General features: G+C 42.7%; 1 protein-coding gene across 2 annotated transcripts in view; it reads right to left on the reverse strand.

Annotated features, from left to right (window-relative positions):
* LOC134000087 (myosin-9-like) overlaps positions 1-19,040 on the reverse strand; it is a 31,073-nt gene extending 12,033 nt beyond the window's left edge. Inside the window, exons 1-12 of one of the 2 annotated variants that reach the window (XM_062439390.1) lie at positions 18,819-19,040; positions 6,877-7,208; positions 5,287-5,443; positions 4,217-4,244; positions 4,034-4,127; positions 3,226-3,246; positions 1,524-1,616; positions 1,354-1,417; positions 1,050-1,148; positions 748-891; positions 530-625; positions 95-366 (exon numbers count right to left, since the gene is read on the reverse strand). In XM_062439390.1, the coding sequence (XP_062295374.1) occupies positions 95-366; positions 530-625; positions 748-891; positions 1,050-1,148; positions 1,354-1,417; positions 1,524-1,616; positions 3,226-3,246; positions 4,034-4,127; positions 4,217-4,244; positions 5,287-5,443; positions 6,877-7,203 (1,395 nt within the window). In that variant the 5' untranslated portion in view covers positions 7,204-7,208; positions 18,819-19,040. The remainder of the gene's footprint in view (positions 1-94; positions 367-529; positions 626-747; positions 892-1,049; positions 1,149-1,353; positions 1,418-1,523; positions 1,617-3,225; positions 3,247-4,033; positions 4,128-4,216; positions 4,245-5,286; positions 5,444-6,876; positions 7,209-18,818) is intronic. The other variant, XM_062439391.1, reaches the window with a different exon arrangement.
* Between the last annotated feature and the right edge of the window lie 5,711 nt (positions 19,041-24,751).

Below are 24,751 nucleotides of genomic sequence, written 5' to 3' on the forward strand. Positions count from 1 at the left end.
GTGTGACAAAATGTTAGGAAGACCGTTGATGTAAAGCACAAGTGTATGGATGCATACAGGGAGGCAAGTCATTTACAGTTTGTCACTTGTTTACCTCAAAGATCTCAAAGCCAGCGATATCTAGGATGCCGATGAAGGAGGCTCCCTGTCTCTTGGTCTTGTCCAGGGCCTTGTTGATCCTCATGACCAGCCAGCGGAACATCCTCTCATATGTGGCTTTGGCCAGGGCCTCCACAGCAAACTCTGCCTGCTCCTGGGTCTGGGCCTTCTGGACGAAGTCTCTGCCCACCTTGATCCTGGGTGACAGGATGGCTCTGGTGAAGTCAGTGACATTCATACCCATGAGATGGGACACCTTCTGAGCAGCTGTCGAAGAGGAAAACAGAAGGAAGAAAAGAAAAACAAGATGAGTCGGAAGAAAAATGAAACTGCAGGATCATCAACTTCTTGTAAATGTTTTCTAGGGTGTTTGCAATGTCAGCTATTTCAGACTCATGACCCACAGAGGAAGGGTTAAGGTCGGACTTACCGGTGTTGTCAGGCATGGAGGCCTGGTCTGTGTGGCGCTCCTTCTTGAAGCTCATGTTGCCGAGCTGCAGCACAGAGGCCACCACCTTCAGCATGCCTGCACAAAAAAAAGAGAACAAACATGGTAAATATTTTATGTTGCGCTAACAATACCTAGGCAAACACAGGCAAAGTCACGACTAAAGATCAGAAGAGAAAATTATTTGGCTTCTGCCTTACCTATCTGCTCGTCCTCTGGGATGCTCATGATCCGGAAGGCATCCATGGTCTCTGTAAACAGGTCCTTGTCCTGCTGTCCAGGGATTGTGATGTTCCCGTTGGAAAGGAAACGGTAGTTGTTGTAATTTTCCAGGAGGAGTTCAGCTGAGAAAGAATGATAATCGGTATGAGATAGACGGCAAACGAAAAGGTAAAGATCTTTCCAGGAAGGGCCTCTATAATTGTAACCCTTCAGTGGGAAATGCAATCACTACTACTGAGAAATACTGATATTACACAGTGTTATTTAATATGGTACCTACCACGCAATTTATCTCCGGCCCCTGTGAGCAAGTAGTAGAAGACATGGAAGGTCCTTTCATCTTTGGCTTGACGGATGGCACGGGATTTCTCCAACAAGTCTAGTAGTCAATCTGTTAAGGTTTTCTGACACTAGGCACGACAAAACTCTGCAAACCAATTTTTTTTCATTATAGTGAGACTCTTTCAAATTCCTGCAGTGATTCTAAATGTTTGGACTCCTAAATTCTGTAATAACAGCAAGATCAAGTGTTACAAGTCTTTAATTCGTAAGAGAAGCAGTGACCGCACAGTATTCAAGGATACAGGTTTCAATATTGGCACCGACAATGTAACCGTTGACATCAAAGTTGATCCTGATGAATTTTCCCTAAAGGAGTAGGAGAGGGGGAGAAAAAAAGGTGTTGAACAGTTCAGTTGGACGACAGGCAAGCTTTTAAGAAGTCTGAAAAACGAGACATCGCAGTTAGTCTTACGAATCGGGAGGAGTTGTCGTTTTTGACTGTCTTAGCATTTCCAAAGGCCTCCAGGATGGGGTTAGCCTGCAGCAGCTGCTTCTCCAGCTCCCCCTAGTGGACATAAGGAGAACAGCAAAGCAAAAGCAAAAACATAAAGAACACTTTTTTCATTTTTCCATTTGCTCGCCATTAAACACCATTTTTTGGTTTCCTGTGGATTGCATTGCTGAGTTGAGTAATTTACTGTGGTGTATTGCGGGAATTTTATATTATGATCTGTTAATGTACTACAATGTTTCTTCATTGTGAGAAACTCCTTCTAGTTTATGTTGACATGGTGATAATTTACACATGATGTACTTACGTCTAAGGAGAAGGGACAAAATGAAGTGTACAAAACATTTTTTTAAAAGAGAAAAAAAAAGTAGGGACACCATATACACACACCAGCAATACACAAACACACACATTGCACCCAAGCATTTTCCCCAACACATATCATGTTAGTGCCCAAATCTGCAAACACCCAGAGACCCTGTGAGCCTCAACGGTAACCCATCACCCGAAACCCAGAGCAGAATAATCCAGAAATAAAGCACAACACAAGCTGTACCTCCTTTCAGCTTTAGCATAATTTATCACCTGTTTATATTAAACTTTCAAGCTGGACTAGCTTACAGTGAAGTCTCTGTATCTACTCCACACATGTAATACAACATTACAATAAAATTTCATATGCTCAGGCATGTTTTTACCAGGCATTTTTTTTCCAAAAATGGTTTTCTAGGCACATGTGCTTTTTATAAAAAGGCCTTTCCCCTGCATCAGATCTACAGATGGATAACTTCACACTCCCATTTGGCTGATGATCGGTCAGATCCATCCAGCAAAAACATGGAGTTGCATCAGCTAAAAATTTCAAAAGCTGCCATTGTACTGATTCATAGGCAGAAGCGCATATTACATGTTGAAATTACAAAAGGTGTAAGAATTCACAGCAATGGTATTCTGCTGTATATCAAACTATTAAAAGAAACATATTTGGCAGGGAACTCAAGTGTAATTTATGATGTTTTCCTTTCTGCAAGATCACAAGGTAAAGGCCGTGGATTATTAAATTATTTACAAGGCATACAGCAAATCAGATTGTGTTTCTTCACTGCGCCTCTTAGTATAAACCTTTGATCAGACATGTCGGCTCCATGGGACAGCACTGTGTCTGTTTAGAGCTCATTTTATAAGCATAAACTGAGCAGGATGTTGGCAACAGACACTGCTCAAGCTACATTTCTTTTGCAAAAAAGATCATTTTGGATTCAGGTGCACACACACAGAATAGCGACAGAAATTATGAAAAATTCAACCAGACTATCAGCTTGAGGCACACAGTCCAAAAAAAGAAGGAAAAAAAAATTGCTGTATTTTTTCAGCAAAGACCCCTCCCCTCTTATCCTACTATTGTCTGGCTGAATTTTTCACAGGAACACATACGGCTGCCACTGATCTGCAAACAAACTTCCTCTTGACTTCCTATTGGCTCTCAAGACACGTCACCTCTGCCCCTGAATACAAAGTGACCGCAACAGTGCGCTCCGGCGAGGGAGGGAGGGGTGGGTGGTTGGGTGGTTGGGAGACGGAGGACGAGGGGTGTAGGAAGAGGGTGATGATGACAGAAGCAGGTAGGGGAGGAAGAGCGAATGGAGGGAGAGAGTTAACTCACATGTGACAGGATCGAGCTGTTCTGTTGATGGGAAGAGAGAAATACAACAACCTCAAAAAAAAGGGATGATGGATACTGATGTTTTTTTTTTTTTTATTGAACCTCACTGGGTGCCTTTCAGCAGTGTCTATCAAACAGCAGGCTGGCAGGCCAGATAACAGTGGTGCAAGTTTTCCAGGCATGTCTGACGTAATGCTTGACTCTGGGTGGCAGACTGAGTTTTATGTCTGATGCAGTAAAATCAGCAAAGACCGAATACATGACAGATGAAGTAAGCACTCTGGTCTATATAACCTGTCAGTGCTGGGAGTTTTAAATCTGCACAACTGTTTTTTCTGAACCTGCATGCCTTATTATCTTAGCCGCCGCCCCTTTTTTTTCTCTTTGGGTAGCGGTTCTTTTTCTGTGGCAGCTGCGCCACAGAAGAATTTGTTTGCTGCAGAAAATAAGCTGTTTGAACATAACAATGTAATGATGGATTAACAGTCATTTAATGTTAAAGTACCAGTAGCACTGGTGTACAATTACACACAGTGATACACATCATAGTCACAATGAACAAAAAAAAAAAGTGGTTGGTGAAGTGAGCAGAGAGGAAGAGGAAAATATTTGGTCCAGTGAGATAAAAAAGCACTTTAAGGAATAAGGGCTTGTTTCTCCCTTGACAATGAATCAAATAAAAAGAAACAGTAGGGAGTGGAGTGAGAGAATAGAGTGTGAGATGAAAGATAAAAAAACTGGGTGATGTAAAAGAGTAACAGGAGGAAGGTTTGAAGGATGATCAGTGTAGAAGAGAAAGAGGACTGACCTGATCTTTCTTGGTCTTGTGAGAGGAGGCCACGTGAGCCAGATACTGGATGACCTTCTTGGTGTTCTCTGTTTTACCAGCACCAGATTCTCCTCTATATGAGACAAACAGAGAATTAAAGTTCAAGTAAAAAAAAAAAAAGGTTAATATACCAGAAGGATTTATGTGATGTCTGTAACTCACGTGCAAAGAATGGACTGGTCTTCACGATCTGCAGAAAAGAAGAAGAGCAAATATTGATCATGAGGTCTTTTACAGAATAACAATGCTTCATATTCTAAGTGCGCATATGTTATCGCTACCGCGCATACAGTACACATGTACGGCAGGAAGTACACTGGCCACAGGCAGGAAATCAATATCTGGCTTCCTGTGACTGGAAAGAGGTGCTGCTGGGGCTTCCAACTTACTGGCTAATTACCCGTTGTGGTCCCAACTCTATCCTGCAGCCAAACATGGAGAAAAAAAGGACTGCGGCGGGAAGGAGAGCAAGTGGGTGGTACGCATGATAGATGACACAGCTCAGCACATCAGGGGAAACGGGCCTAAAATGGGGCTGTGCTGCCAAGCTAAGACAATACATCCAAGGAGGTGCGCTAAAGAAACATTAGGAAACAATAGCCCTGCAGGAAATACCTATTAGGGTTGTACGTAATGTTGTTTTCCTTGCAACGGTTGACTCAAATGAGTGGGGCATCAGTCGCAAAACATTGCATAATTGTAAAATGTAGCATGTGGTGAGTCTCCAAAGGGTTAAGATGGCATACAGTTTGGCAAACACAGGAATTCACATAATTAAACTAAACTATTCTCTTAAAAATCTGTCTTAAGCTTAAAAAAATAACTATCTATTGCACATTTCCTTTTTTCCATCCACTGTACATTCTCCTGCACAGGCCTCTTATTCAATACAACCTTACTTAGCAAGAATTTAGAGTCTGGTATTTGCTGAGGCCAGTGGGGCAAGTAAATCATATGAAATATTGCTGGTATCAACTCCAATACTCTGCAGCGTCTTATATTTGAAGGCTCAAGCTCAATATGGAGGCTACTCTCATGCACCTCATTTCATTTTTTAAGAGGGTGCTGGTGGAAATAAGCTTGAGGATGATAAAAGAAACTGGGGAAAAGGTTGAACATATTGTAGGCCAGGAGACTGTAAACATCACTATAATAATATTTGTTTTTAATACAGCCTTGATTGCAAAACTCATAAAACGTTTTGCAATGTGACAGTTTGGATAGCGCCTTACCTTGCATCATGCTTCTGTAAGATGTGTCAGTTATAGCGTAGATATGGGGCGGCATTTCGTGCCTCTTCTTGCCCTTGTACATGTCAACAATCTCCTCTGAGTAGATGGGCAGGTTCTTGTAGGGGTTTATGACGACACAGAAGAGGCCAGAGTATGTCTGCACAACACATAGGAGGTGGAGGTTAAACATACAATAAGACTAGTAGAGGTGGAGGGTGTTTGAGTTAAATGGGATAGATAAAATTATTTAAAACGTGTGAAAATACCACAAAGGACATTTATATGACAGTGTGCAGTGCAGGATCAACATCATGGGTTGAGTTATTTCATGTGTTACTGTACAAGTTTCACTATTATTATAAGTGTCTCTAAGTTCACCCATCCCCCCTTGTTCACTAAACTGAAAGTTTCACATGAACTTTGATTTGGTCTTCTCCTAGGTTTGCAATTTTAACCCCACCCTGCTGCAAGTTCAAACTATTGAGCGATGCACAACTGCAGCTACTTGACAGGCTAGCTGTAGAATGATCTTGTCTGCTCTGAGGCCAAGAACTCAATTAAAACACTTAATCTGGATGCGGAAGAAAGATAAGATTATCTTAGTATCTAGATTTCTGCCATAACTTTTAAAATGCTGGATTCTTGTGCTGCCCCTCCTAACATCTCTGTACCAGGCAGCTCCCCCTCTTGCTGTGTACCCGGCTCTCCCCTGAGAGACGCTTAATCTAACGACTACAGAGCGTGGAGCCACTGCAGCCGACCGTAGCCTGGATCTCTGGAGGGAGTGAGGAAGGGGTGTGTTGATATGACCGGGGTCATGCCGTACAGTCAAAAGAGACTAAAATCACTCCCAGCCCAGGACATGGGGATAAATAGCATTAATTATAGGGCCAGTAACAGCAGTTACAACATAATTTACATTCCGTGTCCATCTCTTAAAAAAAGAAGAAGAAAAAGGACTCTTTAGCCCGTTCCTCATTCCCCAGCTGTCTTCACATCTCATACCCCACACTGCATTGTTCCCTGTAGCTTCCTGTTTACAAGACAGCTCTAAACACACACATGCACAAACACACACACACACACACAGCTAACAACACATTACTACAGAGAATTAGAAAAAAGAGGCAGAATACGTGGATGAAGGAGAAAAAAAACGCTTGCATACCATGCATACGATAACAGACTGCACCTCTTTCTTTCCTGTGACAATTTGGACACAATGGAGTTGTCTAAAACAATGGGGCTTAATCAGGTAATTAGGAGGTCGGACTGAGAGACAAATTGGTTTGGAGGCTGGCCACGGCAGATCATTTTCTATAAGCCGGTGGGGATTTCACAACAATTTAGAGGAAATGCTTTTCACCACGCCAGTACGTTGCCAGGACAATGGTAAGACAGCAGGAATGTAATGCTAGGGAGATTTTAGCTGCATTTTATTCTCAAACATAAGTTAGGTAGAATATTAAAAATGTTAATGAAAGCTGCAAAGAATTGTCTTTGAAGTGGGACAGAAACTAAAATTAGCTTCCTGAGGTGCAATGCGTGAATCAATGCTTCATTCTTGGCCTTTTGTGTCTCCGTACTCACATAAATGAGACCCGAGTAGTATCTCTCCTTCAGGTTGTGCAGCACGGAGGCCTCGTTCAGGCAGGTGAGCTCGGCCATGTCCTCCACCTTGCTGAACTTGGGCGGGTTCATCTTCTGGATGTCGTCCTTGTTCACCCGGATCTTCTTGCCGGAATCCGCCAGCTCCACCACGCACTCGTCGCCTCGCTCCTCCTTCACGGAGCCGGCCTCGAAGCCCAGGCGCTCCGAAGGCACCCATACCAGCTTCTTGGTGGCCCAGTCGGCCTGTGCCAGCGGGTTGTTGACCAGGTTGCGGTCCACGTACAGGAACTTGTCTGCGTCTGACATGGTGGCTGTTTCAGAAAGGGAGAGAAAGAGAGGAAATAAAAATGTGTTTAGTGCCACAAAATTAAGAATTATCGTTGACAGAGGTGTGAAAATTTTCAATAATAACCAGCAGGAAAAAAAAGGGAGTAGTCGTGTAAAAAGAGGTCTAGTTTATAGGATTAGACCTTTGCTATCCTTCCATCTTCACATGCAATCTCTGAGGAATGCAAAAGGTCAGTGCTGATGTGATGTGCAACAGGAAACGTCTGCTCGGGTTAGGTCAGGTCGACATAAAGCACGGCCGTGTCAAGAGAGGCTTCAAGTTGCTCCTCCCTGCTTAACTGTTTTGAATACTTTAAATTTACAACTGCTGTCCCATCTGGAGGGGGACAGAGGGGGTAAAAACCTTTGCCTAGCTCTCATGTCCATCTCACAGCAGAGGTCTGTTAGCTGGTGGGAAGCCTGTGAGGGAGCGTGTCTTTGTTAATGTTCCTACTGGTTGGGTCAGGGTGCCTGTTTAGAGAGGAGGGAGGGAGGAGGGAGCGTTGAAAGTGGGTGATGATGGAAAGATAATATATATACACACACACCTATGCAAGGAATGTCTTATCAACTAAATAGTCTGGAGGAACTAAAACTGGTTACTAAATCGGGAATCTACAAAGTCTGCTTTCTGCTTCAGAGGAACTGTGAAGATGGAGGATAAAAGATGAAAGATTGAAAGATTTTTTTAAAAAGACGAAAGCTTCGTTTGAGTTGCAGTGTTTGGCAGCCGGCGCCGCAGTCATGTTCTTTTACAGTTTCTGGTATTTTACTTATTTAGTAGCCTACATAATTAGTTCAATTGTACTAAATCTTGTTCAATCTCCCTGTAACCTAGGATCTCTTTGTGTTACTCTTTTTTTTTGGACTCATTCCATCATATCAGGTACTATGTTCGTTTTAAAGCCAAAAACACTTAATATATTCCTATATTTAGTCTTAATACCGATACTAGCAACAACCAGTGACTCTGAAGGAATGCTGTAAATAAGCTGTGGCAGCCTTGAGGCTTGTGTATGACCAGAAAGAGACGTTATGTACAGTGATCACTGCCTCAAGTATTCCTGAGTCATCAAGTAAATACTTCATCTTGATTCTTGGGCAGTGACATTTTGAGTGCAGGAACAACGACTGGAGAGAGGTTATTATTCATTTCCTAAACAGCCTCTGCAATAATAATGGGCCACTGGTGAAGCCAACATATGCTGAGTGCTTTAAAAAGAAAGAATTATGTAATAACTCCACTCATTTTACGCTTGGAGAACTGTTCTCAAGGATTTTGTTTCCTTATTTTGGGTTGAAAGAGTTCATGTCCTCATACTAAATGCTACATGCTGAATATTTACACAGCAAATTGTCGATCTTTCACAAGCAGAAGCACTCCACACACTGTTGCTGCTTTAATACACCTGATATCTCCCAAATAACAAGTTTGTCACAGGGTTTCACCCATTTAAAAAGTGACTAGACAAGTATTACCAGTGTGTGGAGGAGGAGGAGCGGGTGCAGTAAAACAGGGGCAATTAACTGAACATGGTGTACTTTCACTGACAAGGGGTCGTTAGCCCCTCTCTCCCCCTCAACGTTTCCTCACCTCCGAGGGAAAACAGAGAGGTCGGGTTCAGCCCAATCTTACACTCATCACAACTGAAATAATATTTGCTGGAATTGTTTATGTCCACGTTGTCGTTCCACATTGCGATGCGGTCCGGTGGGACGGGGAGCTGGGGCCACATTCTCATGCTCGGCAGTTTTAGAAATTGCTCGAAAACGACGAGTATGGTGTAGTCGACATGAGAATATAATTTAATGGGTGGATTAGTTCATTTTTAAGATTTTTAAGCTTATTTTCTCAATTAATATTTAAGTCAATAAACTTCTAATTGACATTTTTCACCGATGAGACATCCTCAAGTCTTCTTTTGGCCCGGCCAACATCCATAATCCAAAAATATGTTTAGTTTATTATCATAGAAGATTAAATAAACCAGAAAACATTCACATTTAAGAAGCTGGAATCAGATATTCACTGCAGATAATCATGTTTTCTTATGAACTGACTGAGTTTAATTTGTTGTCTAAGTTGCTCTACCTACCTTACAAGGCTTACATTTCCCTATCTTGATGATAAAATTAACCAATTTCCAGTAAATTCTGCTTTCCTCCAAACTTATTTCAATAGATAAACTCTCATTTTCAGAGTTAGTATTATTAGAGCAATGGGTTCTGCTAATAAATATTGCAAAAGTGACATAAACTGGTCCAAAACAAACTAGCTGATAACTGCTCAGAAGAGGTGACGGACCCTTGAGAAAAGTCGAAGTTTCTGCATTTTAATGGGGTTGCGTCTGTTCCGGCACATTAACCCCGATCTGTGAGAGAGGGGGCGAGAGGGAGAGCCGTTCTTCTCATGACCCCTGCCTTCCTCCGTCCTCCGTCAAAAACCCTGTCGGCCTGCGCTAAAGCTGACGTCCATCATTTCCTCACCCCCTCCTCTAAAACTCATCTGCAGTCTACAGACCCCATCCTGTAACAGAACATGCTGCAAATTAGTCCTGATATACTTCTCAGCTGGCTCCTCTGGCCCTCCTCTGCCTCCAGTCACACTCCTCTGCCTCTCCAGGATCCTAACACCCCACTCCTCCTCCTCCTGCTCCCTCCCTCCCTCTCCTGTTTATCCAGTCTTTTCAGGGTCGCATTCCTCCCATACTCACCCTTTATCATGGAGAGACAGCAAAGCAAAGGAATTCCACAAATTTCTGTCCTCTATCCACTACGCCCCCCCTCACCACCACCACCCCCTCCCTCCCTGCTCCTTTTTACATCTTTTCTCAGACCTATTCTCTGGCTTTCCTTCCTGTTATTTGCCTTCCTCTTCTTATCCCCCCCCCCAATCACATCAGAAGGTCATGTGTGCCTTCAGGGGGGATTCATCAGTCAGAGGACATCAGCATCACCTCACACCCGTCCTGTTGCTTTGCGTGGATCGGAACAGACCTGTGCACTCTCAGCCCTTCAGAATCCACTTAGCCTTTATACTCGATCCAGTACGTTTGGACCAGTAGGCCCCCTATGCGGAGCTGAACTGGAGCCACGACTGATTACGATCCCTGTTGCTTTGTTATTTTGGCAAAACACGAAACATGAAAACAGAACAGGCTTGAACACACCCAAAACGCTCTGCTGCTGCTTTAGTTTGCTGTGTGTTAACATCGAGACACGCTGGCCACCATGAAAGCAACATCTCAAAACAATTTTAACTAATACAAACACCATCTGTTCACACTTCAAATGACTTGAGCGTGTATTGTTTAATGAATCGGACACCGATCTGCATTCGCTGCACTCCGGAAACAGCCTGATTGTATATATTTCTTCAAGCTGCTGACATTATTGGTTTCAAAAGAGAAAAAGACAAGTCCAGCCTGTTGATGTATTGCTTGACACAGATAACCGTGACACATTTCGAGATACGTCTCTGGAGAGCGGCACGAGGGCTAAAATTACTCCGCTATTCTAGTTTGACAGGCGCTGCTCTATATTGAAAGTAGAGAGAAGGAGGAAGGAGGAGGGAGGAGGAGGAGGAGAAGAACTCCCATTAAACAATGTTAGACTTAGGCCTTTCCTTTGCCGAGCATGACATGGATGTTGACTTTGACATTGAGATAAAACAGAGTGTAATAAACCCCCACCCCCCGTCACGCCCGCCCCACACTTGAAGCTCCTGGCTCAGGTTCCCACCGTCTTCCCCGCCAGGTTCTCTGTAATCCTGTAAGACTTGAGGTTTCCCTGATTTCTTGTCACTTTTGAACCTGGCTCAGCTGTTGAAGCTTCCTCTATCTATTCTGTTGAGGGATCTGCTCATGATGAGATTAGCTGGAGGAGTTATTCACAACAAGGATTATTCATTATTTCAATACATAGCAGCAGGTAGGAAACTGTCATCCTGAAGCTAACCTTTGGGAAACAATCTTTTAACTTTATGGAACCTGACTGAGAAACCATTAAAGGATTAGAATCTTAAAAAAAACAAAACGCCTGAATGAAGTTGGAAGCGTCCTGTCCGAGCAGCGGCCTCAGCGTAAAAGAGGAAGAGGAACCGTTAAGTAAATAAGACGAGGAAGAGAGCTGAGGCCGGTTTTTCTAAAAGCGGAGGAGACCAGAATGTGGTTACAAACAGAGGAAGTAATGCGGGGAGCATTCGAGAGCAAGGAGGTGGAGGAATGAGGAGAAGGAGGAAAAAAGGGGGAAGAGCTATGAAGCATTTCTTTTTCAGTCACTGTTGTCCTCATTTTTGAAAGCAACCTCATGGTCTTTATAAATCCCCATCCATCCCTCCATCAGACTACCCCTCTCATTCCTTTCCACTCCGCAGACTCTCCCCAAGTTACTGTAAAAAAAATCCAAAAAAAACCTCAAGACTTGACGACTTCGACCGCAGCATGACCATGTACAGTCAAACTGGTCCAACCCCCCCCCCCTTTTCCTGGCCTGGCTTAAAGAAAAAAATCCCATAAAACTAGCTGTGCCACCATTGACAGGAATATTAATAGCACGACAGCGTGGTCGATAGCTGCATCCACATCGCAGCATCCCCAGCTGGCTTTTTAACCTGAGCCACATCTGCACGTCCTCAGCTGTCCTCCTCATGCTGTGTGGCTGTTTCGCACTCTTGTCCCCCCACACCCCCCTTCCTTTCTTTCTGTTTATACCCCCCCCCCCCCCCCCCATTTCCTCACAAACATTTCTGTCCTTCCTTTTGATTCCCCCTCTCTGTCTGATGATCTGTCAACTGGTGGTTTAACTCTCCTCTCATGCGACACAAGAGAGTGGGTGCCAGACAACGGTCCTGAGTCAGTCAAAACTCATTATGGGCTCACACATCAGCTCTCCCTCTCCTTCTCTTTCTCTCTCTCCACCTCTTTCGTCCTCCTTCCCCCTTGAAAGTGGGAAGGGTGTGGCAAAGGAGAAGAGAAGGGGAGGAAAAGAGGAAATGACAAACTAAGAAAACTATTTTGCCATTTGGGGAACTTGTGTGTGTGTGTGTGTGGAGTCTTTCGAGGAGGAGGAGGAAGGAAGGAGGAGAAGGTGGCGTTTTTTGTTTTTTCTTTTGGAGGGGGGGGGTTCGTGTGTGCTTGAACGCACGCTGAGCGGCTCCCGAGACTGAGAAAGTAAATTAAGCCCTCGCTGGAAAAATAACCGCGCTGCATGACAGATCCGCATCACTTTTCCACATTACTTTTCACATTCCATGCCCCCGAAAACCGGGATCCTATTTCACTTTGAACTGTGAAGGCTGGCCAATGCCATCTACCATTTACAACCAAGAGGCCCATACTAGGTCTTAGCAAGGGCTCTCAGCACTTCATCTACACCAATGGTTCCCAACTTTTGTCCCCTTTGTTCCCTAACCCTAACCCATCTGACCTGATTTAATAAGATACCATTTCATTATTGATTATACATGGACAGATAGCAGTGGTACAACTGGTTGAATCCATCTTCTCCCACTCCAAAGTTCACTATTCAACCATCTATCCATTCATTTCAGCTAATTATTTCAACTGTTTCTTCACTACATGTAGCGACCTATTTCCTCCATATATCCATTACTGCTTGTGTACTAGTTTTTATCACACTCCTCCCTTCTTTTACCCACTGCGTACTCTTGGTTGCTCACTCAAATTAAAGGACAGGGAGTGTAGATAATTAGAAAGAGGGTGTTGGTGAGATAAGCGCATCATTTTCAGGGTCAGAGAACAAATTCTGTGTCTATCATCCAAACAGCTATCTGATTAAAACCGCTGAACGCCACAAAATCGACAGGTTATTCGACACAAAGCGGATCAGATACTGCGCGGTACCAGTTTGCCCCCCTTCTTTTTTAAACCGAAGCGCTCCCGACTGTATTGACCCATTGGATAAATACACAGAGGGTTACGTAAGCCTTTTAAAACAGACAGCGAAAGAATGCAGAGGGGAGTTAAGATACACATTTCTGTTTGTCAGCAATCATTTTTTTCTTTAAAAAAAAAAAAGAAAAAAGGAGGAATGCACTGGCACAGATCACTATTTTATTTCTGACAGACTCAGAAAAGAAAAAAAAGAAGAAGAATCTGTTTTTTCTCATTCAACCTCTAATCCTGTTTTTCTTTAACTCTCCTGGATTATTTTATGGCTCCTTTTTTTCAGCCTTATCACAAATCACATGTTATCTTGAACGTGGGATACACCCTCTGAGATAGTGAAAGAAGGTAAATTCGGACGAACAGATGACACAAGTCTATCTCGTTTCGACAATCTCATCATACAAAGCATTCACAGGCCTAAAAGAAGCACATGCTACATTAATAACCTGGTATCTTCTGTGTGTGTGTGGCTTGATTGAGATTGACATGGGAATATATTGTCTAATGGGAGTCAGAAGGTAGGCGCAGCATGTTTCAAAGTTCACAGTGTCTGCGCTGGAGGTGTTGCTCAATCTTCTAAAGTATTAACCATTTCTCCACACGGTCGAACACCAGGTGTGCTGCTCACATACACATACACACACAAAACCATGAATATCTATTTTCTGACACGTACAGTCACACAACTGTACTTGACCACAATCCCCACCCATTAGATTTCTGTTCTGTGTTATAATGTGGTGTCTCTTACTTCACTTTGAATCACCTGTATTTACACTAAATCCAAAACAACCGTAGAGTATTGAGGATATCCTTAAAATGTGCCACCTACACTAACAAAATCTATTTACTTGAGAATATAACTTCCTTGTAGTGTAGTGGGCAGCCAGGTGCTGACTTTGAACCAACAGGAAGTAGGCATCATTAAACTGGCGTTCTAGAGAAGCCTCTAATGACTGTATAGCTCACTCAGCTTGAGCATTACCTCATCGTTTATGCCACAAAGCAGACAGCAGTATTATCTATTGAGCCAGTTCTTGTAAAAGAAAAAAAAGGGCATGGTCAAAGTCCGTCCTTTCGGATTGCAGTGGTGAACAACTCCTCTCTGTGCGTTAGTCTCAGTCAGAGTACAGCCATTTCCTGCTATTGTTCACTTCTATTGAAACCTTACAGGTGCGTGCTGTGAGGAGGAGGAGGGAGTGGGGAGGGAAAATGTAAGAGCATACAGGGGGGGGGGGACAGCGAGGGGGCACCAAGACCACGAGGAAATGCAGGAAATGCAGTTGAAGGAATTGGAAAAGCCACCACAGCAGATACTGGTGCAAATGTATCCTCTAGCTCCAACCATTCTGACATGAGGAGACTTAATTATGCTGTTCGTGTCAAACCCCGAAGAAACATTTTGGGCCGGAACATAAATAGACTAGATGTTTAAGAAAAAAAATAGAAGTTTGCAAGACTTAAATTAAAAAGGCAGGCATTAGCAAAAAGAGCGCTCATGCCGTCTCCATTACTGCCAGTCTGGAGATACAAACAAGTAGATTCCACTCTGTGTTGACCATCGGCGACACAATCAACAACATACATCGCAGCATGATCAGCCCGGCCGTGGTTAATGCAGAAATATCGGCAGTCTCCGCTCAGACTGGAATGTGTTGTGGTTTTTTTTTTTTATTTGCCTGCTTGAATGAATCTCAGCTGACTGGAGCTTGTAGAAAAACCAGGGGATGTGCGTGACATTTCCCTGCCCTATCAATCATCGACGACAAGTATTACTAGTTCTAAAGGGATTACTAGAAAATGCGCAGGTAATGTACCGAGAGAAGAGAGTTGGCACGGTCCAACTGACAGCACAACTTTGCAGCCGTCTTCATAATTGGAGATTAGCCAGTTTCAGGTGTGTAAAAGACTGCTTGGCTTAGAAAAGAGGTGAAACTAAAAAAGTAATTATTTTTATTGACTACTGCTGGTTGTTTCCTTTAAAAATCAACCGCTCCTTAAGTTGATAAAATGTCAAAAATAGGCTCATCTTAGTTAACCAGATCACTTTTTTTTGTGTTAGAACAGTCCAAAACCTTAAAATGTGCAGTTAACTATCATAAATATTTACATTTAGGAAAGTGGAACTTGTGATAAACAATGAACATGAGGATCAAAATAGTTGCAGGTACATCTTCTCTCTAATCAACTAATCTATCAATCCATTAATTGTTTGGGCTCTGGCTGCAGCTTTAGCTTAGAGCACTTCTTTTTTTTTTTACTGAGCTTTTACAGCCCTGCGTTATCATGTGTCTCTCCTCTTTAGCCTGGCGCTGACAATCAGTGTTGAAGATATAATTGGAACAGTGAATTCAGTTAAGAGGTCACACATACACACACGCAAACAAGCTTAAAAATACCTTGCGTTTATTAAAACAACCTTTCAAAAAGCTTCATAACAGGAGTTGACTGTAAGGGATTTTTGCGATGTGCCAAGACTGTGTCACGCTGTCCTTTCCCGTATTTATAACAACAAAAAAAAGTGAAGGGGGGCATGCAGGATATTTAACCTCGGCCGGGCCGGCTGTCCTTCAATGAAATCTAAACATCCAGAGGCGCGTTTCGCTCAGACTGTATCATTTGGAAAGAAGATTGCGAGGGCCAGCTCCTTGTTTCAGATTTTTTTTAAAGATGTCTGTGTTTAATTTTGTCTGGCCTACAGTACCTCTCCCAGGGGGCCCTCGAGTATGGACACTGCTGACACACGAATGATGGAATGTAACGATCTCTGCAGGGGGGCAAGGGGGGGGGTGCTCTGTAACTGCACCAAAACTGGCAACAATTGAGACTGGTCTCCAGAGAAGCTGTTGCACAATACATTAGCCAAATTCAATTCATGACTCAGATGCAGTCACAGGATGTGACATATCTGCTGTCACCCGATGTGCCCTTTTTAAGAATGAGTATTAACTGATATGTCTTCCTCAAGAAACATAGCTGCTCTATAAAATAGTGTAGGTGGAAGAAAACCTTCATAAAAAGAGATGCCTACAGGCCAGACATATGTTTGTTTATGCATCTACTCTAATGGCTATTTCAACATCAAAACTTATTCATGTGCAAAGCTCACCCTCGGGTTTAATTGCATCAGCTGGCATTTTAAATGCATGCTTCTAATTATAAATGAAAGGTGCTGCTCTCACACCCCCATGACACTAACTTTTGCAACAATGAGAAGCAGGTTTAATGGGAGGAATACCAGAGTTGCTGGAATTGCTGTGGATGTGAGGCCAATCTGATGTGAGGTTGAGTTCATGAGTAACTTTCTTTCTTCTTTTGTTGTAAATACTGAGCCAGACAGCGCCTTAAAAAAACAAAAGCAAACACGATGATGCACCGTCTAACAGAGCAAACACTTATTGTACTGACAAAGTGGAACTGTTGTGTTGTAGGTGCACAGGTAGGTAGGCCGGATGAGGATGTGAAAGCTTAGATGTGAGATGAGTCTGATATTGTAAAAAAAAAAAAAAAAAAAGAAGCCGTCTGAGGTTGGCTTGGCAGGAATTGAAAGATGGACTAACATCATAAGATGTATGAATCTCATAAGGAAAACTGCGCTTCCTGTGATCAGTTCTGTTCTGACAACCCAGAAGGTATTTTCTCACCTTTGCTGATTCACTCTCTTCACTCCAAACACAAAGATGTATCATAATGTTTGTATTAATCTAGTTGTCATTACAGCATGTCTCCTCTTCTGTTGGTCTTCTTCAAGTTTCTCCAGAAAGCTTTTTTATTTATTTATTTTTTTTGATGGAAATTTTCAGATCAACAATCTAAGATCAGATGATGCAGGTTTTACAGGTCATACATTTGCTGGGGAAAATTTGTGATTTATGACTTTGGGCTACATAAATATAATTGACTTAACTTGTCTTGATATTGATATATAGCACAAAATCTCTTAAGCAATGGAAAACTGTGGTGTTGCCCAGCTGCTGTTTGTGTACTGCTCAGTAATTAGATGCCAAACATGGTTATTTTCAGCTGGCATAATTATGCATTTCAATTATTCTGAATAAAAATATGCCTGGGTTTATAAAAATAACCAAACTATGTATCACAATAAAAAAAAAGCCATTTAGTTTTGTTAAACGCCTTCTCCTGTTTCAGTTATCAGACCACCAGACTCTAGATGAGTAATCTGCAGAGTCCTAGAAGTCTGTTCTGAATTGGACTAAACTGTCTTTTTGCATTACACACCCTGGGGTTGGATTCATTTAAAGCCAAACATCATCTGGAAATACTGTCTTCATAGTCATACACAAGAAATGTGTTTTTATGAAGAATGCAAGGGTTAGGAGATATTGACAAAAATCAAATATCACAATATTTTTAACCAAATACCATGATATTGAAATAATATTTCATGCATTACACAATGAGATTATTGATAAATAATCAGTTATGTGGATATAAAGGCAGATAATGGAGCAGCTAGAAAATTACACCACTTGAAAGCAGACAGCACTAATGCCATATCAAAACTTTATGACATCCAATATTGAAGATTACTCTAGTCTCATATCATGAGGTCAATATAATAGATGCATTGCCCAACCCTAAAAGCACTCTTTCCAATAGCTATGCTCTCTTCCTTTATTGCTCTCAGGTTCTGCATTACACTGTATGTGAATGTTATAAATAAGTAAATCAAGAGACATCCTAGCTGAATACAAGTTGAATAAAGAAAAAATGCACAATGTTTTTTTAAAAAAAATCACATAACAATGAATGACTGGCAAACAAATGCTGATACACAGATCATCCAAAATATCCATTTAACTTCAACTCATATGATTTTGTTCAATCTAATGAGCCACCTACACAAAGGGAGGGAAACACATGATGAAGATAATCAAGTTTTCACCTCTAGTGAACTCAATCACAGTCAAATGTAGCTCTGGTTTTGGCCAAACCTCCTTCTAAATTCCCCTGTAAGATGGCAGCGAAAATCCCAAAAAACAAACAGGCAGAAAGTGCACGGACGTGCTGATGACATGCTTCGTTGAGGTTAAGCTGATCGACGGTGGAAAAGCGCACCGCCGTTTTTTTTTCTTCTTTTCTTCGGTCCACCGGTGAACCAGTGACGTCATGCCGCTAGCCAGCAGACATATTACTGACCACACACACACACACATACAGCGTCCGTTTCTGACGCCTGCACATAAAAAGTTCAACCCTTAAAGTAATAATACACTTCCCGCGGTGTCCGTGTTGTCTGAATTCAACTTTTCTTTTCATTCACTTCCCCGGTTGTGCTCAAAAACTCTTCACCGGCCTTATTTTTTTTTTCTTTTTTCTGCGACTCATTCAAGCGAATCACTTCCTGCTATGCCGTGAAGGCTTCAGCTTCTCGCCAGCTGCCACAATGCTGTTGCTTGCTGCTGCTACTGTAGTTTTGTCGAGCTCCGGCCTCACATACCGCACACAGCTGCGTGTTTTAAAGCTTTAACAGTAAAATATAAAAACCCGAGTGGTGTAAAGAAACCCCGGTTTAAATTAGCTCCGGAGATTTACTGAAGTTACAGCGGTGAAATAGCGACCCGTGCTTCCTGGTTCAGCGCACTTGCTGAGCAGATTGAATGAGTTATATGAAGGAGTACAGAAAGAGAGCATGGCAGAGAAAAAAAAAGTTAAGAATATTACCTGCTTTTTGGGTGCAGGACGCCTTTCAGAGGATGGTTAACGACAACCGGGGGGCTCAGTTAGCGTCTCCGTGAGTCAAACTTCTTTTCCAGTCGACAGCAGCTTCTCAGAGAGTTCAGGCTAAACTACAGTGCTCGCTTCCTCCCTCTCTTTCTCTGCTTCAGTCACTCTTTCTATCTTTTTTTTTCTCTCGCTCTCTCTCTCTCCCCCTCTTCCTTCTGCCCTCCCTCTTCCACAGGGTTGCTCACTGGTTCGCGTAATTTCAGTCAGTACGTAGCCAGCCGGAGCCGGGGTGCGGTCCTGGACGAGGCGGGCACCGTCCCGTTTGTATCCGCCCCTCCAGCCAATGACTGCCGGCCTTTTTTTAATCCCCACACTTTGGGCCAATCCCGTTCTGCTGAAGGCGGGCTCGAGTGGAGAGGGTGACAGCCACTGGGTAGGGCAACAAGAGCAGGAAAAAAATGAACTTGAAAGAGCAGGGAGAAGGGAGGGGGTACAGATAGAGCTGTGTTTAATGAGAGAGGTATGTGCATACTAAGGATTTTTATGACCATATAAGTACCAGTCACTCTCAGGATGGACTGCATCATCCAGGTTTTCTCTCATGTGTCAACAGGGTCTAGTCTGGCTTCTGCTTTGATAATAAGTAGCGTTGATGGCTCCTATTTGATACAGACTATGTTTGTGCCCTAGGTGAGATTTTCAAATTGAAGCCATGAAAGATTTAGATCGAAGCCCCCCACCCAAAAAAGTGTACCCTCCAGTCCAAAAACTTCAGATATAAATTCACACTAAAACAAATTGACACAATGGCACCTACAGGCTAGACAGAGTCCTCCCAGTCCTCCAGACAAAAAGGCAAGTGGGGGTCAAGGTGACATTCAGTGAGTGTTTGGTGGCAATGCCTGAGGTAGCACATAAAGTTTTGTGGCTGTTGTGGGAAATTTGAGCCCATTTAAGTCAATGGGGGGGAAACGACAGGAAAAATGGGAGGGGGAGAACATGTACATATTTACAAAAACTGTATACGAGCACCCTTGTTGGTAAGAAAAAAAAACAAACTTCCCACTCATTTGGTACCTCAGGAGACCGGCTATGTGGCTTATGCTACGGTCTGGCCCTGATTGGTTACTACTTCTGCTGTAAAGCTGCCAAATAGACAAATCCCACACACACAGGCATGACTGGGCTTTTCAATACTGCTGCTATGTGTTTGTGTTATCTTTAATACTTTCACTCAACGGACAAAGAGGTGTTATTTTAACTGTAACAAACACTCTGGCAAAGGTTTTCAGCTTGTTGAAACCGTACATCTCTGCCGCCTCTGTCCGATACTAGACCAAATATGACATATTCATAGGTGTTATATTAATAGTACAGGACTTTATTTGTGTCTGTGTGTTGTTTTTTTCCCATTGAAAAGGAGGTCAGAGGTCACGGTCTGGAGCAGAACAGCGTCACACTGCGCTAGTAGTGATTCAGCGCCAGGCCTAATTACACGTCAGCAGGGCGGATATTAGCCAATAGTATCATGATCATTACACTGTTGAACTTGACATTTAAATTACTCAGCCACATGGTCATTTCAAGTCAATTTATTTGCCTCAAACTGCTTTACAATCTGTAATATATGCAACACCATCAGTTATATATTTATATAAAAAATCTCTTCTTGCCTGATTTAGTTAATGCAAGTCAAAAAAAATGAGTGTGGATGAAATTTTAGTGAGTTATATGGAAACGTTTACATGTAAATTTAAGGTTAGTTCAATTAAAAACACTCCAATTTTGGTTCAGTTAAAGGCAGACACTTAACAAAGGTAGCGATAAGTCAACAGTCACAATATGCTAATTTGATCTGATTTTTCCATGCTCTTCACACGCTGAAGAGCATATTATGGGATGGATCACATGCTGAGGAGCACAACAAAAGTTTAGCAATTTCACTTTTAAAACTCTTCACTGAACTTTTCAGCATGTTCTTTCAATGCTCTTGTACTTGAATTAATATTTTGCATATTTTTAACTGCTCCACTGCACCTGTCAGATATACAGTACAATTAATTCAAGAGAGCGTACAATGAAGCGCAGCAGAGTAAGTGATTTAGTCTCGCAGGTTCCCATAATCCAAACAGGTAGGCCTGGATACACGACCAGACATGCTAACGCCACGCAACATGGGAACCGCTCCGGGCGACAATCTAATAAATGTAAGGGAGGGAAACACTTGTCCAAGTCTTTAAATCTCTCCTGACATTTGTTTTCCTTGGTACTGATTCCGTAGAAATATGGGTGAAATCACGTACAAATCAACAGATATCTTGAAAATTATTGTTCAGCTGGATGTAGAAATTGAGAAATAATAAGAGATGAGTCTGACGCGGTTAGAAAAGAGGAACAGGTGGTGGGACGGCGTGAAAAAAAAAGGCCACAAAATAGATGAGTGAAATGATGGATTTGGAGATGAAAGTTCTGAGGCGTTACTGCCAAAGTCTACACTGAAGAATGGAACAGTACAACGTGAACCTGTTTACCTCACTTACTCTCCTGGCATTCAGATTTGAGCCCAGTTTTAGCGAGTGGAACTAAAGGCCCGGGGCCAACACACATGCCACAACCAGCAGGGAGACCATTGCAGTGGCAAATAAATATTTTTCACTTTGTCAGTGGATTATTAAGTCAGCAGCTCTAATCAGCAGGAGATCATTTAGATTATACAGTGCACTTTGTGACGAGTAATGACTGTAATGGATGAATGAGGAAGGAAGTGTATAAAGGTAATTCCACTCAGGCAAGCAAAAGCTTTGACCTATTTCTGTTTTGTCTTTCCTTTTTTTTACTAAGTGGGGGATGCCTGATAAGAGGCAGGAATACAAAACAGATGCTGGTGTGACGTCCACAGAAAAACAACTACCAATAAGATGAGGTGCAAATATTTCCTCCTTAGGTGACATCAATCAGCAGCGCCACCAGTTTACGCATTCAGCACTGCACACAAAGAAGACTCTTGTGCTGTTTTTTTAAAGTCACATTACAGTCACATTATATGACAAAACAGTCCTTCTGGCATGGCTGGCATCCCCCTGACAAACATAGGAAAATCACATTTTTGGTACAATGTGTGATTTATGTCCGCTGTGTGTCATTATGAAAGGAATGCGCTGGTGTGTTTTCCTATACGTTTAGCAGATGGGCATCACATGTATGTAAAGCAAAACATTGAACATGTTCAGCGTGCCTGTCTGGAAAAATCAATAAATCTGACACTCGTTCCCTCTCTCTGGGATGGATGGGAAATATCCGAAATTTCAGCTGAGAGGTCAAAGGTCAACCTGTCCGATTACTTGAGCAGGACCAGATGCGGAGAGAGGCAGAGAGTAGGGAGAAGGGAGAAAGGAGAAAGGAGAAGGGAGAAGGGAAGAGCGGAGTAAACTTGTCACATAAAAATAGTTTGAAAAAAAAAAAATTAAAAAAAGTTCACGTAATCACATAATAAAAAGCATGTGTCAAAAAAGTACTTCCATAACAGCTAGGTTTACACATATTAAACTATTATGCAATAACAGCACAAGACTCCAAATAAACAGAAGAGGGGGAAAGAAAGAAATGTAGGATTAAAATGCAGGCATGAATTACCAAATATGGACACTTCTGACCTCACTATCTCCCTCCCTCCCTCTCTCTTCGCACTGCCTCCTGCTCTCCTTTTCACTGTGACCTAGTCTCTCTCTCTTTCTCTTTTTCCTTCAGTAGAGTTGTAATAGCAGCAGGGTGTGTCTGTAATTCAGGGTGTGTAAAGCCATTATATCATCCAGTCAGAAAGAAAGGGACCCATTCAGTGTCAGCATGTTAAAAGAGTGGCATGTTAACTCACTGACCACTCTCGCTGGGTAATTACTTGTGTGTATTCATGTGTGTGGGTTTTCATGCTTGAGTGTCTTAGTGAGAATATATGCTGTCATGCACACACACATACATACATGCACATAGATTTGATGTATGTTGTTATTTAATGCTCATGTCTGACCCAGATTCTCATGCTATGACCTCTTACCTAACATACACTGTGAGGAAATTCAACACACACATGCTTGAATGTGAGTGTAAACACACTAAAGCCAGGTACAAACCTCTGCCAAATATAGGATATTGACTCAACTTGCTTCAATAAAACAAGCAAAGCTGAGTGTTTGTTTGTTTGAATCCAAAAGGCCATAAAGAATCATCGAGAGCAACTCCAGCTTTTCAAGATATGCAATAATGACAGCATGGCACTAACTGGCTGTTTTTGTTTCAGTCTTCTATCCTTTAGTCTGGTCCCTGTTTCTAACGCCTCCATCCTCCTCCTTTCCTTTCGTAATCAGTACACAGGAAGGAGTGATAAGACACATGTTGACTCACAAAAGACCGGAATGCGCGGTAAAGGAAAAGCACACAAAGTTTTTTCCCTCTTTTGTTGAGATGTGTCTCTGCTTCGACAACATCTCTAATGTGCCCTAAGTTGATGTTGTATTGTTAAGCCTTGTGTTGTGTTGCATGGGAAAAAGATGGAGTGATAGAAATAGCAACAGTGGCAGCTTTGTCTGGTATCTGCTTGGTGTTTGTCTGGAACAGAACGGAGACCTAACAAGGTGGAGGGCAGCATGTGTTTAAAATATAAATATGGATATGTATTTACTATAAACACAGAATTCTCTACGGCTGTGCCAGATCTGGGTGTTGTTACAGAGTCTCCCTCTCTCTTTCTTTCCCTCTGCCACACGCACACGCACGCACACACGCACACTTCAACACAAAACCATGCAATGCAAGCCCACACTCATGTAACTCTCTCTCACACACACACACACACACACACACACACACACACACACACACACACACACACACACACACACACACACACACACACACACACACACACACACACACACACACACACATATACAGAGCAAAGGCATTTGGCAGAGAAAAAAGAGATTTCTTTTCAAACAAACACACAGCAAACATGAACAGTTTGAGGCTCTGAGGAAGGAAGGCACACTGGGAAAGAGTCACTAGAAGAATTCTGCAACTCTGCCTCTCAGCCCGTTTGCTCAGCAGCCGCTGGCTTCCCCTGTCTTTTTTTGCCTTATATGGTCACAAGAGTGGTTGAGTAAGAGAGAGAGACAGCGGGAGCGAGGATGGAGGTGTGGTCTATTGTTTTAGGCGGAAGAGGTGTAGGGTTACGTGCTGCTCTTGAACCTTTGGAGCCTGTCGTCATTTCTTTCTCAGACAAAGAGGATGAGCTGGGTGTGCGTCTAGTCTGTGTAGAGTGGTGGGGGAGTGTGTGTGTGTGTGTGTGTGTGTGTGTGTGTGTGTGTGTGTGTTGGGGGGGGGGGGTCAATCTTGAAGCCTTGAGACCCAAGTCAATGATTATATAGAGGCAGAGAAACACACAGAGGAGGCAGAAAGTAGTTCAAAATGTCAGCTCATTAACAAAGGTGTTGTCATTTAGACATCTCAAAACTATGCAGGAATGTCTTTTATCAGGAGCACAATAATTGTGTTTGTACATCTGGAGCGCTTGGCTGGTCCAACCCGCTTGCTTCACTCACACCTGCTTATGTAATGCCAATGGAATTCCCCCTATTCAGAAAACCAACGGGCCTCTGCCTCTGATTGCTACTGAGCAGCTCTGCATGTCCCCGGGCTCCATTCGATGATCTAATCCCATCCAGGACCACTAGAAGTGCAGATCATGTCGAATGATGTGCGTTTAATAAGCAGTCTGGAGGCCCTCCTCAGCTGCGGGCTCTGTAATGACATGTGAGGATGTTTGTCGGTTAGCAAGTCATGAAAGAAGAAGGGGGTGACGACATGATGAGTGGAAGGAGACTCGACTGCAGGTGCTCTCCTGTCTCCTTCACATCTCAGCCTCCTTTGACCCCGTT

Source organism: Scomber scombrus, chromosome 18 (genome assembly GCF_963691925.1).
Source record: "Scomber scombrus chromosome 18, fScoSco1.1, whole genome shotgun sequence".
Taxonomy (NCBI): domain Eukaryota; kingdom Metazoa; phylum Chordata; class Actinopteri; order Scombriformes; family Scombridae; genus Scomber; species Scomber scombrus.